Below are 17648 nucleotides of genomic sequence, written 5' to 3' on the forward strand. Positions count from 1 at the left end.
CTGGTTTGTAGATTCTGGAGAACGCTGAAAAGAGGTGTTGGTCACGTGACGCGATTTGGAAAATGTCCCCGTAGGGGAGAGTTTTCAAAAGCTAGACTTAAAGGGATCTACATAAATGGAATATTTGTTCATCTCAGTTGATTTTGAACGCTACAAGGCCCGCCTTGGTGGCACTTGGTGACCACTTCTGGGGTCCATCGTGGTAGCTGTGCAGTACATCGCTACTTTTCATCACCACTACTCCATGCTACGAATCGGAACCCTAGCGCCCGCCAGGGGCCTAAGGGTTTCCCTAGAAATTCAGCATTTCCTTCATTATCTCAGTCCCCCCGCTCACAGCATCGCCATTTCTCCGTTGAACCGACGGCCATCATCAACATCCTCACCCAGTCCGTCGAGCACATCCACACCATATCTGGACTTCCCTGGTGGGCAGTGATTCCATTGACAACTTTCACCCTTCGAGGTCTCTGGACGCTTCCTTTGGCGGTGATGCAGCGACTCAGGGTCCAGAAACAGAACGCCTTGAGACCTATAGTGGCTGCAACAGGACCCATCTTGCGTATGAAGCTAGCTAGAAAAGCCCAGAAGGCCGCCAAAGCCGTCGACAAATCCCCCATAATGACTAACCCAGCTAAGCAAATGAAATATGACGAGATCATGGTTCTTCTGGCGAAAGAAACCAGAAAGAGACAGAAGAAGCTCTTCAAGGACCATGGTGTGCAGTTGTACAAGAACTTCTTCTTGCCTGCTGCCCAGATCCCCTTGTGGGTTTGCATGTCGATGACGTTTCGAAATCTAAGCGGCTGGTCTACTTGGGACTCGTTGGCTAACAAACCTCTCGATCCACTTTTATACGAAGAAGGAGCATTGTGGTTCACAGACCTCACTTCTCTCGATCCTTTGCATATTTTCCCTATAGCCATTGGAATTGTGGCGATTCTGAACGTCGAATGGACTTTGAAGACGTTTCTGTTGATGAAGGCGCCAGGCAGAAAGAGAGCATTCCGTCCTACGATATTCGACTCTTTGGGTAACTTGTCACGGATGGGTGTGGTCTTTTTGATGGCCATTTCTTTGCATGCACCCACGGCATTGACGCTTTATTGGCTCAGTTCTCAAGTATTTTCGTTGGTGCAAAATGTGGTGTTGGATCTTGTATTTCCATTGAACTACACCCCTCATAGACGTATGGACTACAAGAAGCTGAAGCTGGCTACGGCCCAGCCTGTCATTCGGGAGTAGGTGTATCATGGCTGCTACTTCAATCTGTATATATATCCAGGCGGCCTGAACCATATTAAGTTCGAGGGGCTCAATAGATTTTTCACATCACAGCTCGTTTGGTAGATGGATACGGTGATCCACAGCTGACAAAGCATGGGTATACCCATTTTGTGGAACAAATGTACACAATTTTAAAATACCCAAAAGTAGTCCACAAATCCGCCAAATCAAATTTTTCAACAAATGAAAAATCCAAATCCCTCCTTGAGCGAGCTTTTCTGCATTCCATGAGGCTCCGAAATCTTGCAGGCATTGTCTTACTTTCGCAGCCGTTGCGCGCATGAGCCCGGGCTTTTAATCAACATGGACTACAAAGCTTCTTTGGTCAATGGCACAAAGTTGCTATACCCCCGGATCACAGACGAGCTCCTGCGCCAGCTGTCGAAGCTATACGGCAAGGAGGGGTGGAACTTGAACAAATTGGACAAATGGAGAAGCCAGGACTTCCCTAAAGAACTCAGCAAACGGCACTCCCAAGGTCGTTTGTATATCACCAAGGCCGAATTGGCTTTACTCATGGACTGGAAACTCGCCAAGGGCAAGTTCCGGCCTTCGCTTCCAAAGCTTATTCAGGCAAATTCAGAGGAATCTGTCGAGAAGGCCACGAAAAGCGGATTCCTGATCTTCACAGAGTACGCTAAGAAGAACCCCAATTGGCTGGACGTAGACTTGGTGGAGTACCAGAACGCGCTACGCCTGAGCTTGAAAAGATTGACCGAATTGAGAGGCGTAGGCCCTGCAACGGCCAGTTTGCTCTTGGCCGTCCTTAAAGACGTCACTCCGTTGGCGCCCCCATTCTTCAGCGACGAGGCCTTTCTTTACTTTGTCCAACAGCCGCTACGCCCGGGCCAACCCATCAAATACAATCTCAAGGAATACGCTGACGATTTCTTGCTGGTGATGATCAATGTCGCCAGAAAGTACCAAATTGACTCACTTGATGAGTTAGAAAGAGGCGCGTGGGCATTGAAAATGTACCACAGCCACCGCTCGGACAGGCTCACAGATGTTGAGTTTCCAAACGAGATCGATGAAAAGTCCCTCGATCAATTTGATGTTGCACTGGACTTTATCGTGGAAGTCGAGTCGAAGAAGCGTGCGGCTCCGGTCTCGAGCAAGACCACCAAAAGGGCAAAGTCAGCCACCGCGGTTGGCACCAAAAAAGAGACCAAATTGAAAGCCGAGGCCAATTAGATGTCAATGTAATCCTGTTCATAGTTCACAAGCTTATACGTGTTGTCGTTTTCCATGCATAGGCTGTTGATGTTATTGCCTGCGCTTTGTATAAGGTGCTCTAGCTTTGAGATCTTCTCGAAATTGAGCAGTTCTAAAATGGCAGCATTGACACGGCTAGCAAGTCTTTCGATCTCGGTATGCTGATTGTCAAGTTCTTTTTGGGCGCCAGGCATGTCGTTCAATTCCTCTTTGCTGTTGGCCAAGATGACACCGGAGAAATTGGAGACCTTTGCGTGAGCTGCAGTGTTAGCCGAGACCAGCTTGGCCAATTCCTCGTTGAACTGAATCACTGCCTTGAAATACTTTTCCTTTGACTCTTCCTTGTAGTCGAAGTCGAAGTCATTGCCAAACTTGATATTGAGGTAGCGCTTCACAAGAGAAACATAATGCTGGTAGCGAAGCTCGAAGATGTATGAGTCGAGTTTGTCGAGGAGTGAGTAGTTTGTCTCGAGGAACGAAGCCGCCTCTAGGAATTTCTTATCATAGATTAACAGTCTCACTTGGTGTCTCTGAGTGGCATGGGACTCTTCTACTAAAGCTTCTTGTTGCTTCGAAGCTTCTCCCTCCATGTCAACATCACCATGTATGTGAGACGAAAGGTCCTCCACGTCACCATTGAAAGACTTCAATGTCTCTAGGTAACCATGTTGTATCAAATAGCCCTTAATGAACTTGTTCAAGACTTCTGAATCGCTGCGTATGTCGGCTACTGCCTTCTCAAACGAGCTATCGTCAGGAACTGTATTTTGAGGCTGGGTCTGAGACTCATCTGCAATCATCTTTGTGAGCTCATCGGCTTGCTTTTTCTTAGAATTATCAACATAGCGATTGATGTTGAACTCGAACTCCTTGAGTCCAAAGTTCGTTTTGATCACCGTCTCTGGAAGTTCGCCCCCAGGCAAGTCTCGCAGAAGCTCAGAGAGCTGGAAGCCAATCATTGGGAAAAGAGATCCCATCTTTTGATCGTGCTCAAAGATACTGTCCTTGTGTCTGTTGGAGTCCACCATTTCCTTTTCAGTTATCTCCTTAACGAGGATTCCGTTGAGCGTTATGAAAAGAGTCTTGTCTATGAAATTGACACCACAGCCCACCGTGTCGGTTCTGTAACGCTTCTTGATCCTCTCGTGATTATTGGCATGGATGTTGAGAGGGACCTCGACATCGATCTTACTTGTATCCTGGTCAACTGCGGTTTGTCTGTTGAACTGGGAGAAACGTCTGTTGGTGTTGAGCGATGAAGTTCTGTATGAGCTGTCGCCGCTTTTTATGGATGCGTAGGAGCATGAGTTGTTGAAGTTGACCGCAAAACTGCCCTCAAACGAGACACCCGGTTCGGCACCGAGGAACGTAAGGGTATCGTCGTCGATTTTCTTGTTGTATACGTTTTGATTGTAAAATGAGATATTGCTCTGGATGGCTTTCAAGTCCAAACTCTGTGTGTTGATACCTGTGGTAGTATTGGTGGGCATCTTATCGAAACGCACTTTCCGCTTGGTGTAACCCAAAGTGAAGAATAAGGAGCTTCCTGCTGCTAACAGGGAGTCATTTAGACTGATCAATGGTTTGTAGTCCGAGGCGGCTGTGGCGAGCTGGTCCACCAGCACCTCGTAATAGAAGATACCACACTTCTCTTGCACATCGTTATTGGCAATGAAGTTGAAGTAGCGCTTTTTGCGGAACAAGTCATCGAATGGTAGTTTGTTTTCTTGTAGTTTGAACTTTAACAAGGAGTAGCCGCTCAGTGTATCAATCTCCATGCCCAAGTTCTTGTCCAAGTGTTCTAGGTGCTTATCCACAGAGAGTGGAGTCCAGTACATTGGCAATGGCGAAAGAAACGTTTGGCTTCCCACTACCAACGATGGAAAGAAGGAGTACTTGTGCTCAGAGCTCTCCTTGGCCCAATTGAGCAAGGCCTCCAAGGAGTAGTTGGACAAGCATGATTCCACGTTTTTGAGGAACAGCGGGCCGAATGTGACTTCACCCAATCTGGGGTATCCAAAGGCCAGTTTCTTCAGCTTTTCGGATCCATTGGACGTTTGCAGTGCTCTAGAGGTCTCCATGGATGCTGGTTCCTGGGCCAAACTGAGCCGTTCCTTGAATATCTCGTAAAGTCCATACAACAACTCGTCCAGAACATTTTCAGCTGGAGACGAGCCCAACATGCCCAAAACAGCAAACTTATCCCTGAGTTTCTCCTTGATCATGTCGTTCACCGCAGGGTCGTTCAGGAATACGTCCTTGGTGGTCTCAATGTCCTTGGGTTGCCGAAAGCGGATTTGCTTCAGCGGAGAAAACACATTTTTGGCTGCTAGCTGAGCATCAAGGGCAGCAACCTCTCTTTGGAGATCGAGCCCCACGCACGTGTTGAGGAGGTATGGTGGAACCACGTACACTAGTTCAGCCATGATGTGGTAGTTGGTTTGAGTTCGCGCAGTCTGGGGTAGCAAGAAGTAGGAGCCACCAGGGAATTGTTTTGAAGGAGAAAATGAATTTTACTTTTTAAATGGTGTGAAATAGCAATTGGGCCAGAAGGTCAAACGTTGGTTTTTTGGAATTTCGTGGATCTTGATGGTTGTGATTTATAAGATTGAGTGTGAGTGGCGTGCTGGTAGGAGTCAGACGAGTGCAAGCAAGTAGCGGATTTTGGAATTTGGTAATTTGGCCGTTTGTGGCAGTTTTAGAAATAATCTTGATATTCCATAAGGTGACTCATCGAGGTTTATTACTCATGTAATTGCCACCTAATAATATTGTGGTAGTTATGGCTGCGAAATCATGGCTATTTGCCTTCCAGCTTGCATTAAGTTTCCTTTAATTGAGAGATGGCCAGTAGTGAATAATTACATTATTTCAGAAATGGTCTACCATAGTTATCTAGTTGAAAACGACCTCAATTCTTCAGCTAAATTTCAGCTCTTTCTGCTTCAGTGTGGCCCTTTGTCCAGATCTCACTCAACTTGCAACCATTTACACTCAAAGGTTTCGGCGGTAAATGCCCAATAAAAGATCTAAACTCAAGAACACCGTAGATTTCAAGTAAATCACAGCTTTCTCAAACATCATTAAAACCCATATCCGCCCACTCCACCATACAACCTGCCTCCTCTATATCAACTTCGCGAAGAGCATCAACACTTCCATCCACCTATAATTCCATGACGGATGCCATACTAAAAGACGTTCTGAAGGTGGTGCCTCACGTGCCCCTTTCTCTAGTATCCCAGGGCGCCGAAGCCTTGGTGTTTTCCACTGAAGTGCATCCATACTCTCCACATCCAAAAGCGTCTCGATTCATCATCAAGTACAGACCTCCAAAGCCATACAGACATCCAAAGATCGATGCGCTTATCACAAAGCTGCGTACGGTGGGCGAGGCTAAGTTCATGGCAAAGTTGGCGAAAATCGGTGTGGCGGCTCCAGCATTGATTCTGCTAGATGCACCAAATGGAGTCATTTGGATGGACCATGTCGGGATAGATCTTCCGAACGGACAGGTTTCGCTGATCAAAAACTACCTTTGGCATTTGGAGAAGGAAGGAGATAAGGAGAGCTGCCTCAGTTCGGAGGTGGAGCAGGTGTTGAAAGCAACAGGATCGGCTATAGCTAAGTTGCACTTGAACGATATGATCCATGGCGACTTGACCACACTGAACTTAATATTGCAGGACAACGACGTTTACCTTATTGACTTTGGATTGAGCACGTATTCGAATCTTCCAGAGGACAAAGCAGTCGATTTGTATGTCATGGAAAGGGCGGTGTTGAGCACACATTCAGACTACGCAGACCAATACAACCTGTGGCTTCTCCAGGGTTACGAGGAGCTCCATCAGAGCTATGCTAGCAAGGGCGGCCGCAAGAAGCTCCAAGAAACCATCAAAAAGCTAGAAGACGTCCGTTTGCGTGGACGCAAGAGATCCATGTTGGGATAAATACTAAATACAGCATACGCATCATTCCTCCCGGGCCGGGGCAGGCTCACGGGTGTTTTTGCTCCGGGGCCACATAGAGGGCAACTTGATCACCTGGAACCGGGGCTCCACGCACCGGTCTTTAAACCACGAACGCAACTTGCTCTCTATGAGATCGGAGATCTTGGGCACATCTTGTAGTTTGGCTCTGGAGCCTATAAGAGACTTGACGGAAAACTCGAGTCTGTAGTCTGGGGAAAACGAGAACATGAGCGCCGTGCCGCCAGACTCCTTGTCCTTAGAACCACCAACAAAGCCCGTTTCGTTGGTGTTCACTAAAGATACCGTAAGACAACCGGAAAAACGGACAATGGAGACGGATAGTTGCACTGGCAAGGCTGCCGTGAGGGCCCTTGGGTGGTTCAACAAGAGCCTGGTGTCTATACCTAGGGTGAGTGTATCTGAGAGATCCACATCAATACGGGCTTCAAGGCGCCCAAAGTCGTCTCCGCTGTGTTTGATACGGCAGTTCGAGAATATAGGGAAATCGTCACCAATGTCAATCTCCAGTAGCCGGATCCTGTCTAAGTAGTCTGGCGTATCCAGCTTCTCAAGGAAGGCATTGAGCAGGTGGTATATGTTATCCGAAAGCAACGCTTCCGTTCTCAATTGAGCGATTGTCTGCGCCACAAGCACATTGAACCAGTCGAGTGACTCGGGCGCGTGGGTCTCCACGTCGTAGTATGTTTTTTCAAGAATCGTAGCCAATTTGGCACTATCGTCTTCATCTTCGTCGTTCTGCTTGTCTCTCTTCACAACCACAGCAGCCACGTCTCTTTTGGTTGATTTCAGCGTCGCCAGTTGCGGCAGGCCATCGGCAAACACGAAGAACTTGATGAAAACCAAAATCACTAGCACCACACTCACTTGTCCACATATTAGACCTTGTGTGAAACTCCAGGCATTGCTGGAAACGGGAACTGGAACGGTCACTATACGTTCAGTGGGATTTTGGAATCCTGTAGGCGTGTCTGTTTCTGCCCATGTGCGCAGGAGCTCCTGACCCTCCATGTTTGTTTCAAGTAGGTGTAGAAGATCAAGAGATGATTTCGCACTGAGTAGAAGATGTAGTTGATGGCGATGGATGCAGTTGACGTAGATGTTGTGGTAGGGATATTCTTGCTACTTCGACTATTTTATTCAGATTGATTTATGGTGAATGGAATAAAGTTTGAGTAAATGTGAAATGGCTATGTGGTACGGAATGGCTGCAACTTCTTACTTCTCATTGTATACCTATCAGCTTCTGGGTTCATGAGATAAGATCTGGGACCGCTGATCTTCAGAATTTTTAGCTTTCGGTAAAATTGAAGAATCGACCAGTATAATCTGATGTTTGCTATGTCTGCATATTTAAATATCTCCATAAGTAACGACCCTGTACTTACCTACCATGTCTCTACAACCAGTGATGCAACATATATAATTACCTTATTCACATATACAACCGATAGTGGCCGGCACATGCAGTTGGGATAGCGACGCCTGGGGGCTCACGTACCTTGTTGTTCTCTAATGCTGTTTTCTCGATCTTGGCTTCCTGATCTTCCGGGGCAGCGTCGTCGCAGGTGCCGACACCGAAGTGGTCAATTCATTTTTGGCAGCCGAGGCGGCGGTTCTCTTTCTGCGGGGGCGCTCATCCTCATCGTGAGAGTCGTCCTTCTGGATCCAGTTGTTGATGTTGAAGCCCTTGAAAAACCGGCCGGGTTTCTCGTTCTTGTTCACAATGTACTTGGAGGCAAATTCTGTGAGAGGACTCAGGGCACGCAGGGCGTCGTCCAGGTCGCTCACGAGACTGGGGGAGCTGTTGCTGTGAGGAAGGTGGTTGTTGGCAAAGTTGGCAAAAGACAAGTCTGACTTCTTTCCACGCAAGTACTCTCTGACCTCGAAATAGAGATCCTTCGACACGTTGTTGATGCTGGTCTTGTTTCTCATCCAGTAGGTGCGAAAGTCGTTGACGTGCTTCTTGAAGTCCAACTCGTTCTTCTTCAACCACGAGACATTGAGTTCCTTTCGCGTAGCACCACGAGCAAAGTTTCTCATCAAGTACTTGTCGTAGTCTCTGATCACCTTGGTGATAATATCGGATGTCGAAATACCCTCGGTTCTCTGTGTCACCAAAAACATACCTCTTTCCTTGATGGGCTTGTAGATATCGTCAGAGTCTGCAGAGGCATATGGCAAGTCATCGTGAGCAACGTAATCGATCTTGTGCTCCAACAAGAAGTCTGCTGTAACGCACCATGGGGCATTGGGAATGACCTCATCCACCCAACGACAGTGTTTGAGTGTATCGATTCTTTGCTGATCGGAAAGTACCGTGAGACCCTTTCTCTTGTGGGTCTCCTTATCCGAGGGAATTCCACACACCAACTCGACGTTTTCGAAACTTTTCTTAGCCTGCTCCAATTGCCTCATGTGGCCCAAGTGGAACAAGTCGAAAACACCATCGGCGTAGATTCTGACGGGTCTGTCTGTGGGGGGGAGATTGAACCTGTGGCCCACGGGGCGGAATCTGCGGTACTCTTCCGGGAGCTCTGCCTCGTATTGCTTGTCTCTTTTTTCGAATTCCTCCTGCTCCTTTGATTTCTGGACTTTTCTGCGTTTCTGGGCCGCTGGGCCATCCAGATCGGATTCGTCACTCAGGTCTGACGAATTGGCTCTTTCCAGATCCGAGGTTGACTCTGATCTCTTGCGTTTGCGGAAGAACAGAGTCAATGTGGGTGCAATGGAATCGACCAGAAGAGTCTTCTTGAGCTGGCCGTCCGCCTTGTCGTCAGATTCGGGCAGCATGGACATTGTGAAGAAAGCCTTTGATTTTCACTGCGATTTAATGGAACCCGTGGTGCAAAGGTGTGGTATGTAGAGACACAAGCAGGTGGTTTGGCCGGGCAAAAATTAGCTAAAAAATTAAAAAGGGTGGTTCTCCAAGTAGGGGAAAAACAAGAAAATGCAATGCCTTCTTTACAGAGTCATCTGAGGCACGGCTGCTTAAGCACGGGCGATTGCGAAAACCAGTTGCGAGCCTCATGTGAATACCAGGATGTGGTATCCTTGCGGCTGAGGGTTGATTTTAGCTTGAGCGATGAAGAAAATAGAAAGGTTTGTTGAATTAGATGAGATCGACTTCAGTCTCTGCATGAAATTGTGTTAGGTGAAGATCTGGTCGCAGCCATAGTGTGGTCAGGTGGTTGCTCAGGCAATTTCTAAACCCACCGTAATAGAGTTTTGGCCAAGTTCCTCAAATATTAGAGTTTCAAAACAATTTCAAAAGAAAGCCAAATCAATAATAGCAGATGTCACACTTTGTCACATTGTCTCATGCACATCCCACGGTTGTATAGTCAGCTGCAACCCCAGATTCCAGTCCACCATAACGTCGCTAAGTGAGGTTCAAGAAAAAGAAAAAAAACCGTGACGACCCATTGTTCGCCACTACTCATCGGTAAGCGAATTCACACCTGCGTCATTCTCAGCAACCTCTATAGTAATACCAAGGAAGGCAGGCGTAACAGTCCATTGTCTTCAAGTAATGACCTCCTCTATGCTCTACACAGAGCTTCCTGTGGGCCTTTCTTCCTCTAAAGCCGTTTATCGGAGGAATCGTTTCTTTTGATTCGCTTCCCGAACCATCTCGCTAAATCAGATCAGAACGGCTATAGACGCAAAGACTGATACTTGAAGATTTCCCTGGCAGCAACCGCGGAGCATCACTAGAAGCAAGGTCCGATTTTAAGCAGTTGCGTGGAGGACGGCCTGGTTGGAATTTGCCATTGCATTTGATATTTTTCGTATCTTTCACATGTATACGAAAAGCTTAATCGATAATCCGGAGGTTCTAAACCCGGTGGCACTGATGGCTTAGCGTAGTATCAGCTGAAAAATGCATATCGGACTTAGATATCTCGTATCTCATTTCCCACCTTTTTAGCGCTGCTACAGCAGACATACCTCCAGTACCTAGTCCACAGTGTCGATTCACCAAAACCCAACTTCCAGGTATATTCTAGGGTCCGGTACCACATCTCTTAAATCATCTCCATTGTCCGCTTGACTCGCCATTCTCCTCTTTTCTTTTTCCTCACTCCAGACCATTATCTCTGGTCATCGGCATCACCGTGCCATTGTGAGCCATCCGCGAAAGCAACGCTAAATAACTATTTAACTGGCAGTTTTGCCCCGTCTTGCCACAATTCTTCCACATTTCAAAAGACTCTATTCCATGAGTCAAATCAGCTTTTCCGACTTAAAGTTTATCAAGCCCAGCGAGGTTCGCCAATGGTTCGCCAACGGCTCCAAGTTCGCTGTGGTGGATGTCAGAGATGACGACTTCATTGGAGGTCACATCAAGGGATGTCTTCACTACCCAGCCAACGAGTTTGGCTCGAGACTTTCCGATCTCCGCATGAAGCTCGAGGAAAGCCAGGTCAAGGACGTTGTTTTCCACTGTGCCTTGTCTCAGGCCAGAGGACCCAAGGCGGCCCTTTTGTACTTGAGGTCAATTGAAGAAGCCCCCAATGAAGGAGAAAAAGTTCCAAACGTCTATGTCATGGAGGGCGGATTCACCAGGTGGGCCAGAAAGTACGGCGAAGACCCCACGGTAACCGAGGGTTTCGCTGATGATATCTGGAACGAATGAAGACGTCGGCGAGCTCGGACAAATGGCTTGACGAGAGCCTTGATGGCTGTGATGAGAGGATTCCAGGGTTGTTTCACTCCCACCAGCGCATTTTGTTAGGGATCTAGTCGCTGCTTTGGAAATCATCCAAAGCTTAATTCTTGCAAGGTTTACCTTGTCGAGAGAAGTAGAACGAAAATAGAGCGCTGGGCTCGCCAATATGCACCGGTGAACAACCTCCTGTTGCAAGGAGCACCGGTAGATGAAAAAGTTTGATTTTCCATAGACAACGACTGCTGGCTTCAGCCAGCCTCGTCACCCCTTACTGTAAATAGGCCTCGTACTGATTAATAACAATGGTGAAGTTTCGATATTCGTCGTATCGCAAGAAATTTGTTTGCACCGCAAGAAATCTGCTTTAGTGGTAGTGGAAATTCTGGTGGGATGCACCTTTCTGCAGCTAATGTTATCACCGTTTTCCATCAATCCATAGCCAAATCACCAATACACGGCACTTGCTGGAATGTATAAATTTTTCCAAAACATCAACCTCGCAAATATGAATTTTCCCAAAAGGTTATATATTACATGCTTATCGAACCTTCTGGCTGTTCGAGACCTTCCGAAAAGTGTAAATTCGAGTAGGCTCAGCTACGCGGTTTTCGGCTTGTTGCACTGAGCCTCCACCTGAACCTTCCACAGTATTTCCGATAGCAATTATCCGACGGATGCGTCAGGTTCCAAAAGTACCAAAAATTCTATGAAATTTTGAAAATCACAAATTTCACCTTGAGGCCAAAGCTTATCGGGCACCAGAGCCAGCGTTTTACCGTAGTGTACAGCCCCACCATACAATGTCGTAAACCACGCCAGAATGGTACGATACAATTACACCAAGAAAAGAGGCCAATCGGGCGGGCTAACGATATGCAATATCGTTAACATCAAAGGAAAAGAATACCTATGCAACATTTTACGGCCCGGTGTTTGGTGATTGCCGTTTGAAGTCACCATCTAGCTTTAACATTCGCCATTTGCACCCAAAGTAGTAACCACAAGCTCTCAAAGTTTAGTACCCACCAGCACAAAAATACACCGAAACATAATTTCTTCCCGCCAAAGCTTCAACAATACCTTCGTGGCTCGTTTCCTCCATTATAAGCACAGCTTTTCACGACCGCCACTGCAGCCTACAATGGCTGCCTGCGAGTCCAAATCCGGGTTATTGTGTGAATACGCGAACACCGCGCCTTAAGCGAGAAGCAGGGTAGACGGCTTTACAAAAAAAACGTAATTTCGGGCAAAATCAGCCAGGAAAAAAATCTCGCCCCAAAAGCGGCGTCTCCGATTTCAACCATGTAATTAGACTTTCCGTAGCACCCCTGTGAGCCCAGATATTGCGGTCTCGGCAGCTGCGCACAGATCTATTTTTGTCCGCGTCACAGCCCACACAGTGACTCCTTCCAACCGTGTCTTTGGTATAAGACATGACATGGACTCCTCAAAAGTGTATAAAGCCAAGCGATTTCGTTCTTTTGTATTTCGGAAAACTACCCTTTCACCACTCGCTACACCATAGAAAATGCTTTTCATCATAGCATTGCTCGCACACTTTGCAGCCGTTTTGGCAGCCACAGCGTCCAGTAACTGCAACCCTCTTTCATCGTCATGCTCACCAGTTACTGCCTTGGGCACCAGTCTCGTGGAGGATTTTCACGAGGAATCTGACAATTTTGATGTTGTTGCCATCCCTTCAGGAGTCTCTTACACTGACGATGGCTTGGAACTTACGCTTAAAAAGAAGGGTGACAATCCAGGCATCAGACTGACCTTCTACATCATGTTTGGCCGTGTGGAGGTTTTGATGAAGGCTGCTCCAGGCAAGGGCATTGTGCTGTCTTTCTTTTTAATGTCTGACGATTTGGACGAAATCGATATCGAGTTGTTGGGCGGAGACGATACCCAGGTCCAGTCCAACTACTTCTCCAAGGGAGACACCACCACATACGACAGAGGCGAATACCACCTGACCCCAGGCCTGCCTCACGAGAACTACTTCAACTACACCATCGTCTGGACGGAAGACGAGATTGTGTGGTATGTGGAAGGTACCCCAGTGAGAACGCTTTCTAGCGACAACAGCCAGGGTTTCCCTCAGAGTCCGCTGTACATCAAGGCCGGTATTTGGGCTGGCGGTGATCCTACCAACGAGGAAGGTACTATCGAGTGGGCCGGCGGTTCGACCGACTACTCGAAGGCGCCTTTCACCATGCACATCAAGAAGTTGCTGGTGGACGATTACTCCACCGGTGACAAGTACGAGTACACCGACCGCTCTGGCTCGTGGAAGTCGATCAAGGCAGTAAACGGAGAGATCAACGGAAGAGAAGGTGCTGATGGCGACGACGACGGAAGCTCCTCCACTTCTGCCTCTTCGAGCTCCTCCACTTCACCCAGCTCCACCTCGAGCCTGTCTTCCGTTTCCACAACCTCCAGCTCTTCGACCGCGTCATCGTCCTCCAAGGCTGTGGCTTCCAACTCTCCAACCACTTCTTCAAACCCAACAACCTCTGCTGGCTCAGAGTCCGCTGCGTCCACTTTGACGACATCCACCACCTCCGCTGAATCCGGTTCCGGCTCCGGCTCAGACTCCAACTCCAACACATCCCTGTCTGAGTCTGCTGCTAGCCTGGAATCTAGTGTTCCTACGGTGAGTTCTCACGACGGCAGCGCCGTTGCATGTCTCTCGAGCTTGCTTGTCCTTGTTGCTGTGGCATTGAACTTTTAGTGCCGTATATAGAATAATTTAAATTAAGCTGGGCTCATTGTAGAACGCTTGCGGCTGTTGTTGCTGCTGAAATGGTTGCTGCTGAAGCTGCTGCTGGAAGTATTGATTCTGGGCATGTTGTGGCTGGTGTTGCAATTGGTTCTGCTGGAACTGCTGCATCTGGCCCGTGGTCTGTGCCGTCAAATTAGTCTGAGCATTCAGAATGTATGCGTTTCTGGTCTGCTCCTGCTGAGTCTCTGGGAATGCCGCAATCGTGGGCAAATGTTCCAACCCGCCTGCGGTCGGCTGCCTTTGCAAAGCTTGAGGTTTCTGCTTTTCTGCATTGTCAAAGACGCTGGTGGTTGTCTGCGACACCTTGAATGGGTTGCTGCCGGTAGCCGTCACAGACACACGCTTGTCTCTATCCTGAGAGAACGAGTAGGGCGTTGTGCGAGAGTTGGCAAAGCGGGTGTTTCCAAATGGGTTGGTGGAATTGACAGCAACAGGTTGGGGCTGACCGGTAGGAGTCGTAGGTAAGCTTGAGAATGGGTTGTTCGTGTGCTGTGCCGATAAGTGGCTCTGGCTGCCTTGAAACTGGTTTGTCTGCTGGAACTGTTGCGTGGGTTGTTGCTGGAACTGACCAGTCTGTTGGAACCCTTGTTGCTGGAACCCAGGCTGCTGAGCTCCTGCTTGTTGGAATTGTTGCGTAGGCTGCTGCTGGAATTGCTGCGTGGGCTGCTGTTGAAATTGTTGAGTTGGTTGTTGCTGGAACTGCTGCGTGGGCTGCTGCTGAAACCCGTTGAAGCCAGTTTGGTTTTGTAAGAACGGATTAGTGCCAGTGGCCTGAGGCTGTGCACCGTAGCCACCAAACCCGGCACCTGTGAAAGCAGGATTAATTTGAGTTGGTTGCGTAGGCTGAGCCTGGGCCTGTTGAACAAATTGGAACGGCTGAGGGCTGGCTACGCTGCCGCCCCACGGGTTGTAAGTCGATTGTTGCACCAAGAGAGTGCCTGATCTCTGCAACCCATCTTGGCCGTTGATATGCTGGTTTTGTTGTGGTTGAGGTTGGCCCTGAAGCGCCTGTGGTTGTTGCGCCTGGTGTTGTGCTTGGGGCTGTGCTTGGGGCTGTGCCTGGGCGGGTGTATCTCTATTAGTCTCTGGGGCCTTGCCCTTCAGGCCCTTTTCGAGCATGTAGCGACGTCTGTTTTCCTCAAAATTAGGATCGTTCAAGTACTCCTCCAAAGACGACGTCAAAGCGGTAGGGGCATGCTTGATAGTAGGAACATGCAATTCGGTGGCGTACTCGAGGTGCTTGGCCACACGGAGGTAGTCAATCACATACTTGGTTTGGTCCACAAACTTCACGTACACCTTCAAGGCCCTCTCAGCGTCGTAGCGGGACATCTCAAAGTAGTGCTCCAAGAGGTTGATGACACCCTCGTTGAGCTCCTGAAACAAGGCCAAAAGGTCGTTCACCAACAAGCGGAACGCAGTCAAGATGACGTCGTTCTTCACCTCGTTCTCCATGAAACTGTTCTTCAAAAGCGCATCGATCTGCCTCTGCAAGCCCTCCAGCTCCCTGATCAAGCCCTTCTCCACAGGCAACGAGCGCAAACGGCCGCCCTGCTGGTCCGTCAGGTTCTTGACTCTTTCATCCCTCACATAGTCCACCTTTGTCTCCCCGAAAAGCTTCACCCTGGTGTGCAAGTACCGGGAGTACCTCATGATAAAGCGCACATCGCTGGAACCTTGGTTTCGGGAGATGTTGGAATGGCTCAAGTTGAGCATGCCCGGGGCCTGGTTGGCCAAATAATCCAACGTCACATCGCCGTCGCCCTCCCTGATCATAATGTGGATCACAATTAGCGCCTTGTACACCACAGACCAAGAGCTGTCCTGAAGCCTCTGACGGAGAGTTCTCATGATGGTGTTGAAGTTCTCCAGCAGCACGTGGTGGTTCATAGAAGTGGCCATGAGAATGGGCTCGATGTACTTGGGCTTCGGCGCCGCCACCTTGATTTTGGTGGCGCCCTTGACGATCTTTTCGTAAGTTGTCATGGTGGTACGAACACTTTGTTAGATCTGTTTATCTTGCGCGCAGGCTGTAGTCGACATGAGCCTTTCCATGTTTACATATGTTCGGAAGGGGGTCAAAACGGAATGAAAGTGGAATTAGATTTTGAAGAAGAAAAGGGGTTTTGATAGAAAAAATAGCCGGCCTCAATCAAAGTATGGGTGGTTGGTTGTCCACCACTGGGTGCAAATGTCTCACTCGGCTGAGCAACTGAATACTCAATTGAGGAAGGCAGGGCAATTAAGAGATACGTCCTCATCTTTCAATTATCTTATCTAAACGCTAAATTGTATATATTCGAATATTCCTATCGTCCGTGTTTCGGTCGCCGATGTCGGTTGCTGATTTCGCAACCATTGCGGTCGAATGTATGGGTATGGGAATGGAGCTGTGGAATGGCCGGATCAGAATTTTTCACTTATTTCTTCCATTGGGCCATCGAGCTGATTGAACTCTTTTCTGGCTTGTGATGGCACCATGTTTTGGTCGAGCGGCTCAAACCCCTATATTGAGCCTCATTGGAGGATGTTTTGGCGCTACGCCTATTTGAGAAGCTGCTACCTGGAATTGTCTCACAAGGTGGGAGACTGAAATTTGAGTTATAAGGAGAAAGTTTTACGGGCACGGAGATATGATGATAGCGATAAAATGCAAAAGTCACTGAACTAGCTGAAGAAAGCTGGATGTCTTACCGCATACCCGAAATAGCCGATGATTGCCCAGATTACACCGTTAAGCGGTACTTCTGTGGAATTGCAAAATCGACTCAAGATGATACTCTTGCTTTTTTCCGATGTGTATTATCTGTCTTTCAGTATCGAATATCCACCACTTGCCACATTAGTTCCAAATTTAGAAACTGTCTAAATTTCACGCATTTCATACTACAATGTGAGTCCTGGCACCAGAAAAGATGTTTCGAAACACGTATCACTTCATTGGCATCCAAAGAAAGAATCAGAATCTACTTTTCAACCTTATGGAGTCTTCCCCATCTTGTGTTTTACCAGCTCGGTTTCGTGCATTTGTTAGTTCAAAAACCATCTGCCTACACTCCCTTTCGTTTCGTCTTTTATTCCAGTAAGCCAGCCGAAGCCGACACTCTATCGATGCATATTTACAAGCTTGTTTATTTGTCCTTCATGCCGCCTCTCTTTTCCAAGAAGTCTTTCGCCTCGTTCACCTTGGTGGCCAAGAAGGCAGAGCCACCCTTATCTGGATGGTTGGCCATCATCAATTTTCTATGCTGCTCCTTCAACTTGGCCTTGGACAAGTTAGTTTCCTTCAAGTTCAAAATCTGTAGAGCCTCCTTGGCAGACATCTTGGGGCCAAAGGAACCCTTGATAAAAGCCTTACCGTTCAAGCCTGGCTGGTTAGACTTGAACATGCCGGCGGCAACGTAGGCCAAACCGAAGGCTCCGAGGCCTGTGAGCCATGGGTGGTTACCCATCCAGTCGCATGTTTGGTCAAAGTACCACTCAGCAGAGCCCTCAGGGGCTTTCTTTTTCTGCAACTGACCGGTATATGTAGGTTGTTGGTAGACCTGTTGTGGGTGTTGCTGCTGCTGGTCTGGTGGCGGTTGTAGATTGGAGGCGTTCATGGTTATGGGGTACAAGTGGTGAAAATCTTCGCCTTCTCAATGTTGATTTCGCGCACGTGACACGATTTGAATTTTCCAGAAACTCGTGCAAATCT

General features: G+C 48.1%; 10 protein-coding genes across 10 annotated transcripts; 5 read left to right on the forward strand and 5 right to left on the reverse strand. All coding sequences in view use genetic code 12, as the record gives it.

The window, feature by feature from the left end:
* Positions 1–244: 244 nt before the first annotated feature.
* Positions 245–1245, forward strand: CXQ87_001438 (membrane insertase; the record flags this gene model as incomplete). The annotated part of the gene is made up of 2 exons (XM_025479974.1): positions 245–286; positions 340–1245. The coding sequence occupies 2 exons, from the start codon at positions 245–247 to the stop codon at positions 1243–1245; spliced, it is 948 nt and encodes a 315-aa protein (XP_025339447.1).
* Positions 1246–1590: 345 nt separating this feature from the next.
* CXQ87_001439 (uncharacterized protein) lies at positions 1591–2300 on the forward strand (the record flags this gene model as incomplete). The annotated part of the gene is made up of 2 exons (XM_025479975.1): positions 1591–2246; positions 2294–2300. The coding sequence occupies 2 exons, from the start codon at positions 1591–1593 to the stop codon at positions 2298–2300; spliced, it is 663 nt and encodes a 220-aa protein (XP_025339448.1).
* Positions 2301–2477: 177 nt separating this feature from the next.
* CXQ87_001440 (glucose-induced degradation complex subunit) lies at positions 2478–4928 on the reverse strand (the record flags this gene model as incomplete). Its single annotated transcript, XM_025479976.1, has 1 exon — positions 2478–4928. One exon carries the CDS (start codon positions 4926–4928, stop codon positions 2478–2480), a length of 2451 nt encoding a protein of 816 aa, XP_025339449.1.
* Positions 4929–5678: 750 nt separating this feature from the next.
* Positions 5679–6455, forward strand: CXQ87_001441 (serine/threonine protein kinase; the record flags this gene model as incomplete). Its single annotated transcript, XM_025479977.1, has 1 exon — positions 5679–6455. One exon carries the CDS (start codon positions 5679–5681, stop codon positions 6453–6455), a length of 777 nt encoding a protein of 258 aa, XP_025339450.1.
* A 21-nt stretch (positions 6456–6476) lies between these two features.
* On the reverse strand, positions 6477–7505 carry CXQ87_001442 (ERMES complex subunit; the record flags this gene model as incomplete). Its single annotated transcript, XM_025479978.1, has 1 exon — positions 6477–7505. The coding sequence occupies one exon, from the start codon at positions 7503–7505 to the stop codon at positions 6477–6479; it is 1029 nt and encodes a 342-aa protein (XP_025339451.1).
* A 501-nt stretch (positions 7506–8006) lies between these two features.
* Positions 8007–9293, reverse strand: PCT1 (choline-phosphate cytidylyltransferase; the record flags this gene model as incomplete). Its single annotated transcript, XM_025479979.1, has 1 exon — positions 8007–9293. The coding sequence occupies one exon, from the start codon at positions 9291–9293 to the stop codon at positions 8007–8009; it is 1287 nt and encodes a 428-aa protein (XP_025339452.1).
* Positions 9294–10716: 1423 nt separating this feature from the next.
* Positions 10717–11133, forward strand: CXQ87_001444 (phosphatase; the record flags this gene model as incomplete). Its single annotated transcript, XM_025479980.1, has 1 exon — positions 10717–11133. The coding sequence occupies one exon, from the start codon at positions 10717–10719 to the stop codon at positions 11131–11133; it is 417 nt and encodes a 138-aa protein (XP_025339453.1).
* Positions 11134–12694: 1561 nt separating this feature from the next.
* Positions 12695–13900, forward strand: CRH11 (transglycosylase; the record flags this gene model as incomplete). Its single annotated transcript, XM_025479981.1, has 1 exon — positions 12695–13900. The coding sequence occupies one exon, from the start codon at positions 12695–12697 to the stop codon at positions 13898–13900; it is 1206 nt and encodes a 401-aa protein (XP_025339454.1).
* Positions 13901–13923: 23 nt separating this feature from the next.
* Positions 13924–15937, reverse strand: CXQ87_001446 (uncharacterized protein; the record flags this gene model as incomplete). Its single annotated transcript, XM_025479982.1, has 2 exons — positions 13924–14008; positions 14052–15937. The coding sequence occupies 2 exons, from the start codon at positions 15935–15937 to the stop codon at positions 13924–13926; spliced, it is 1971 nt and encodes a 656-aa protein (XP_025339455.1).
* A 1145-nt stretch (positions 15938–17082) lies between these two features.
* On the reverse strand, positions 17083–17553 carry PAM18 (Pam18p; the record flags this gene model as incomplete). The annotated part of the gene is made up of 1 exon (XM_025479983.1): positions 17083–17553. One exon carries the CDS (start codon positions 17551–17553, stop codon positions 17083–17085), a length of 471 nt encoding a protein of 156 aa, XP_025339456.1.
* Between the last annotated feature and the right edge of the window lie 95 nt (positions 17554–17648).

This window comes from Candidozyma duobushaemuli, assembly GCF_002926085.2.
Source record: "Candidozyma duobushaemuli strain B09383 chromosome Unknown A_B09383, whole genome shotgun sequence".
NCBI lineage: Eukaryota > Fungi > Ascomycota > Pichiomycetes > Serinales > Metschnikowiaceae > Candidozyma > Candidozyma duobushaemuli.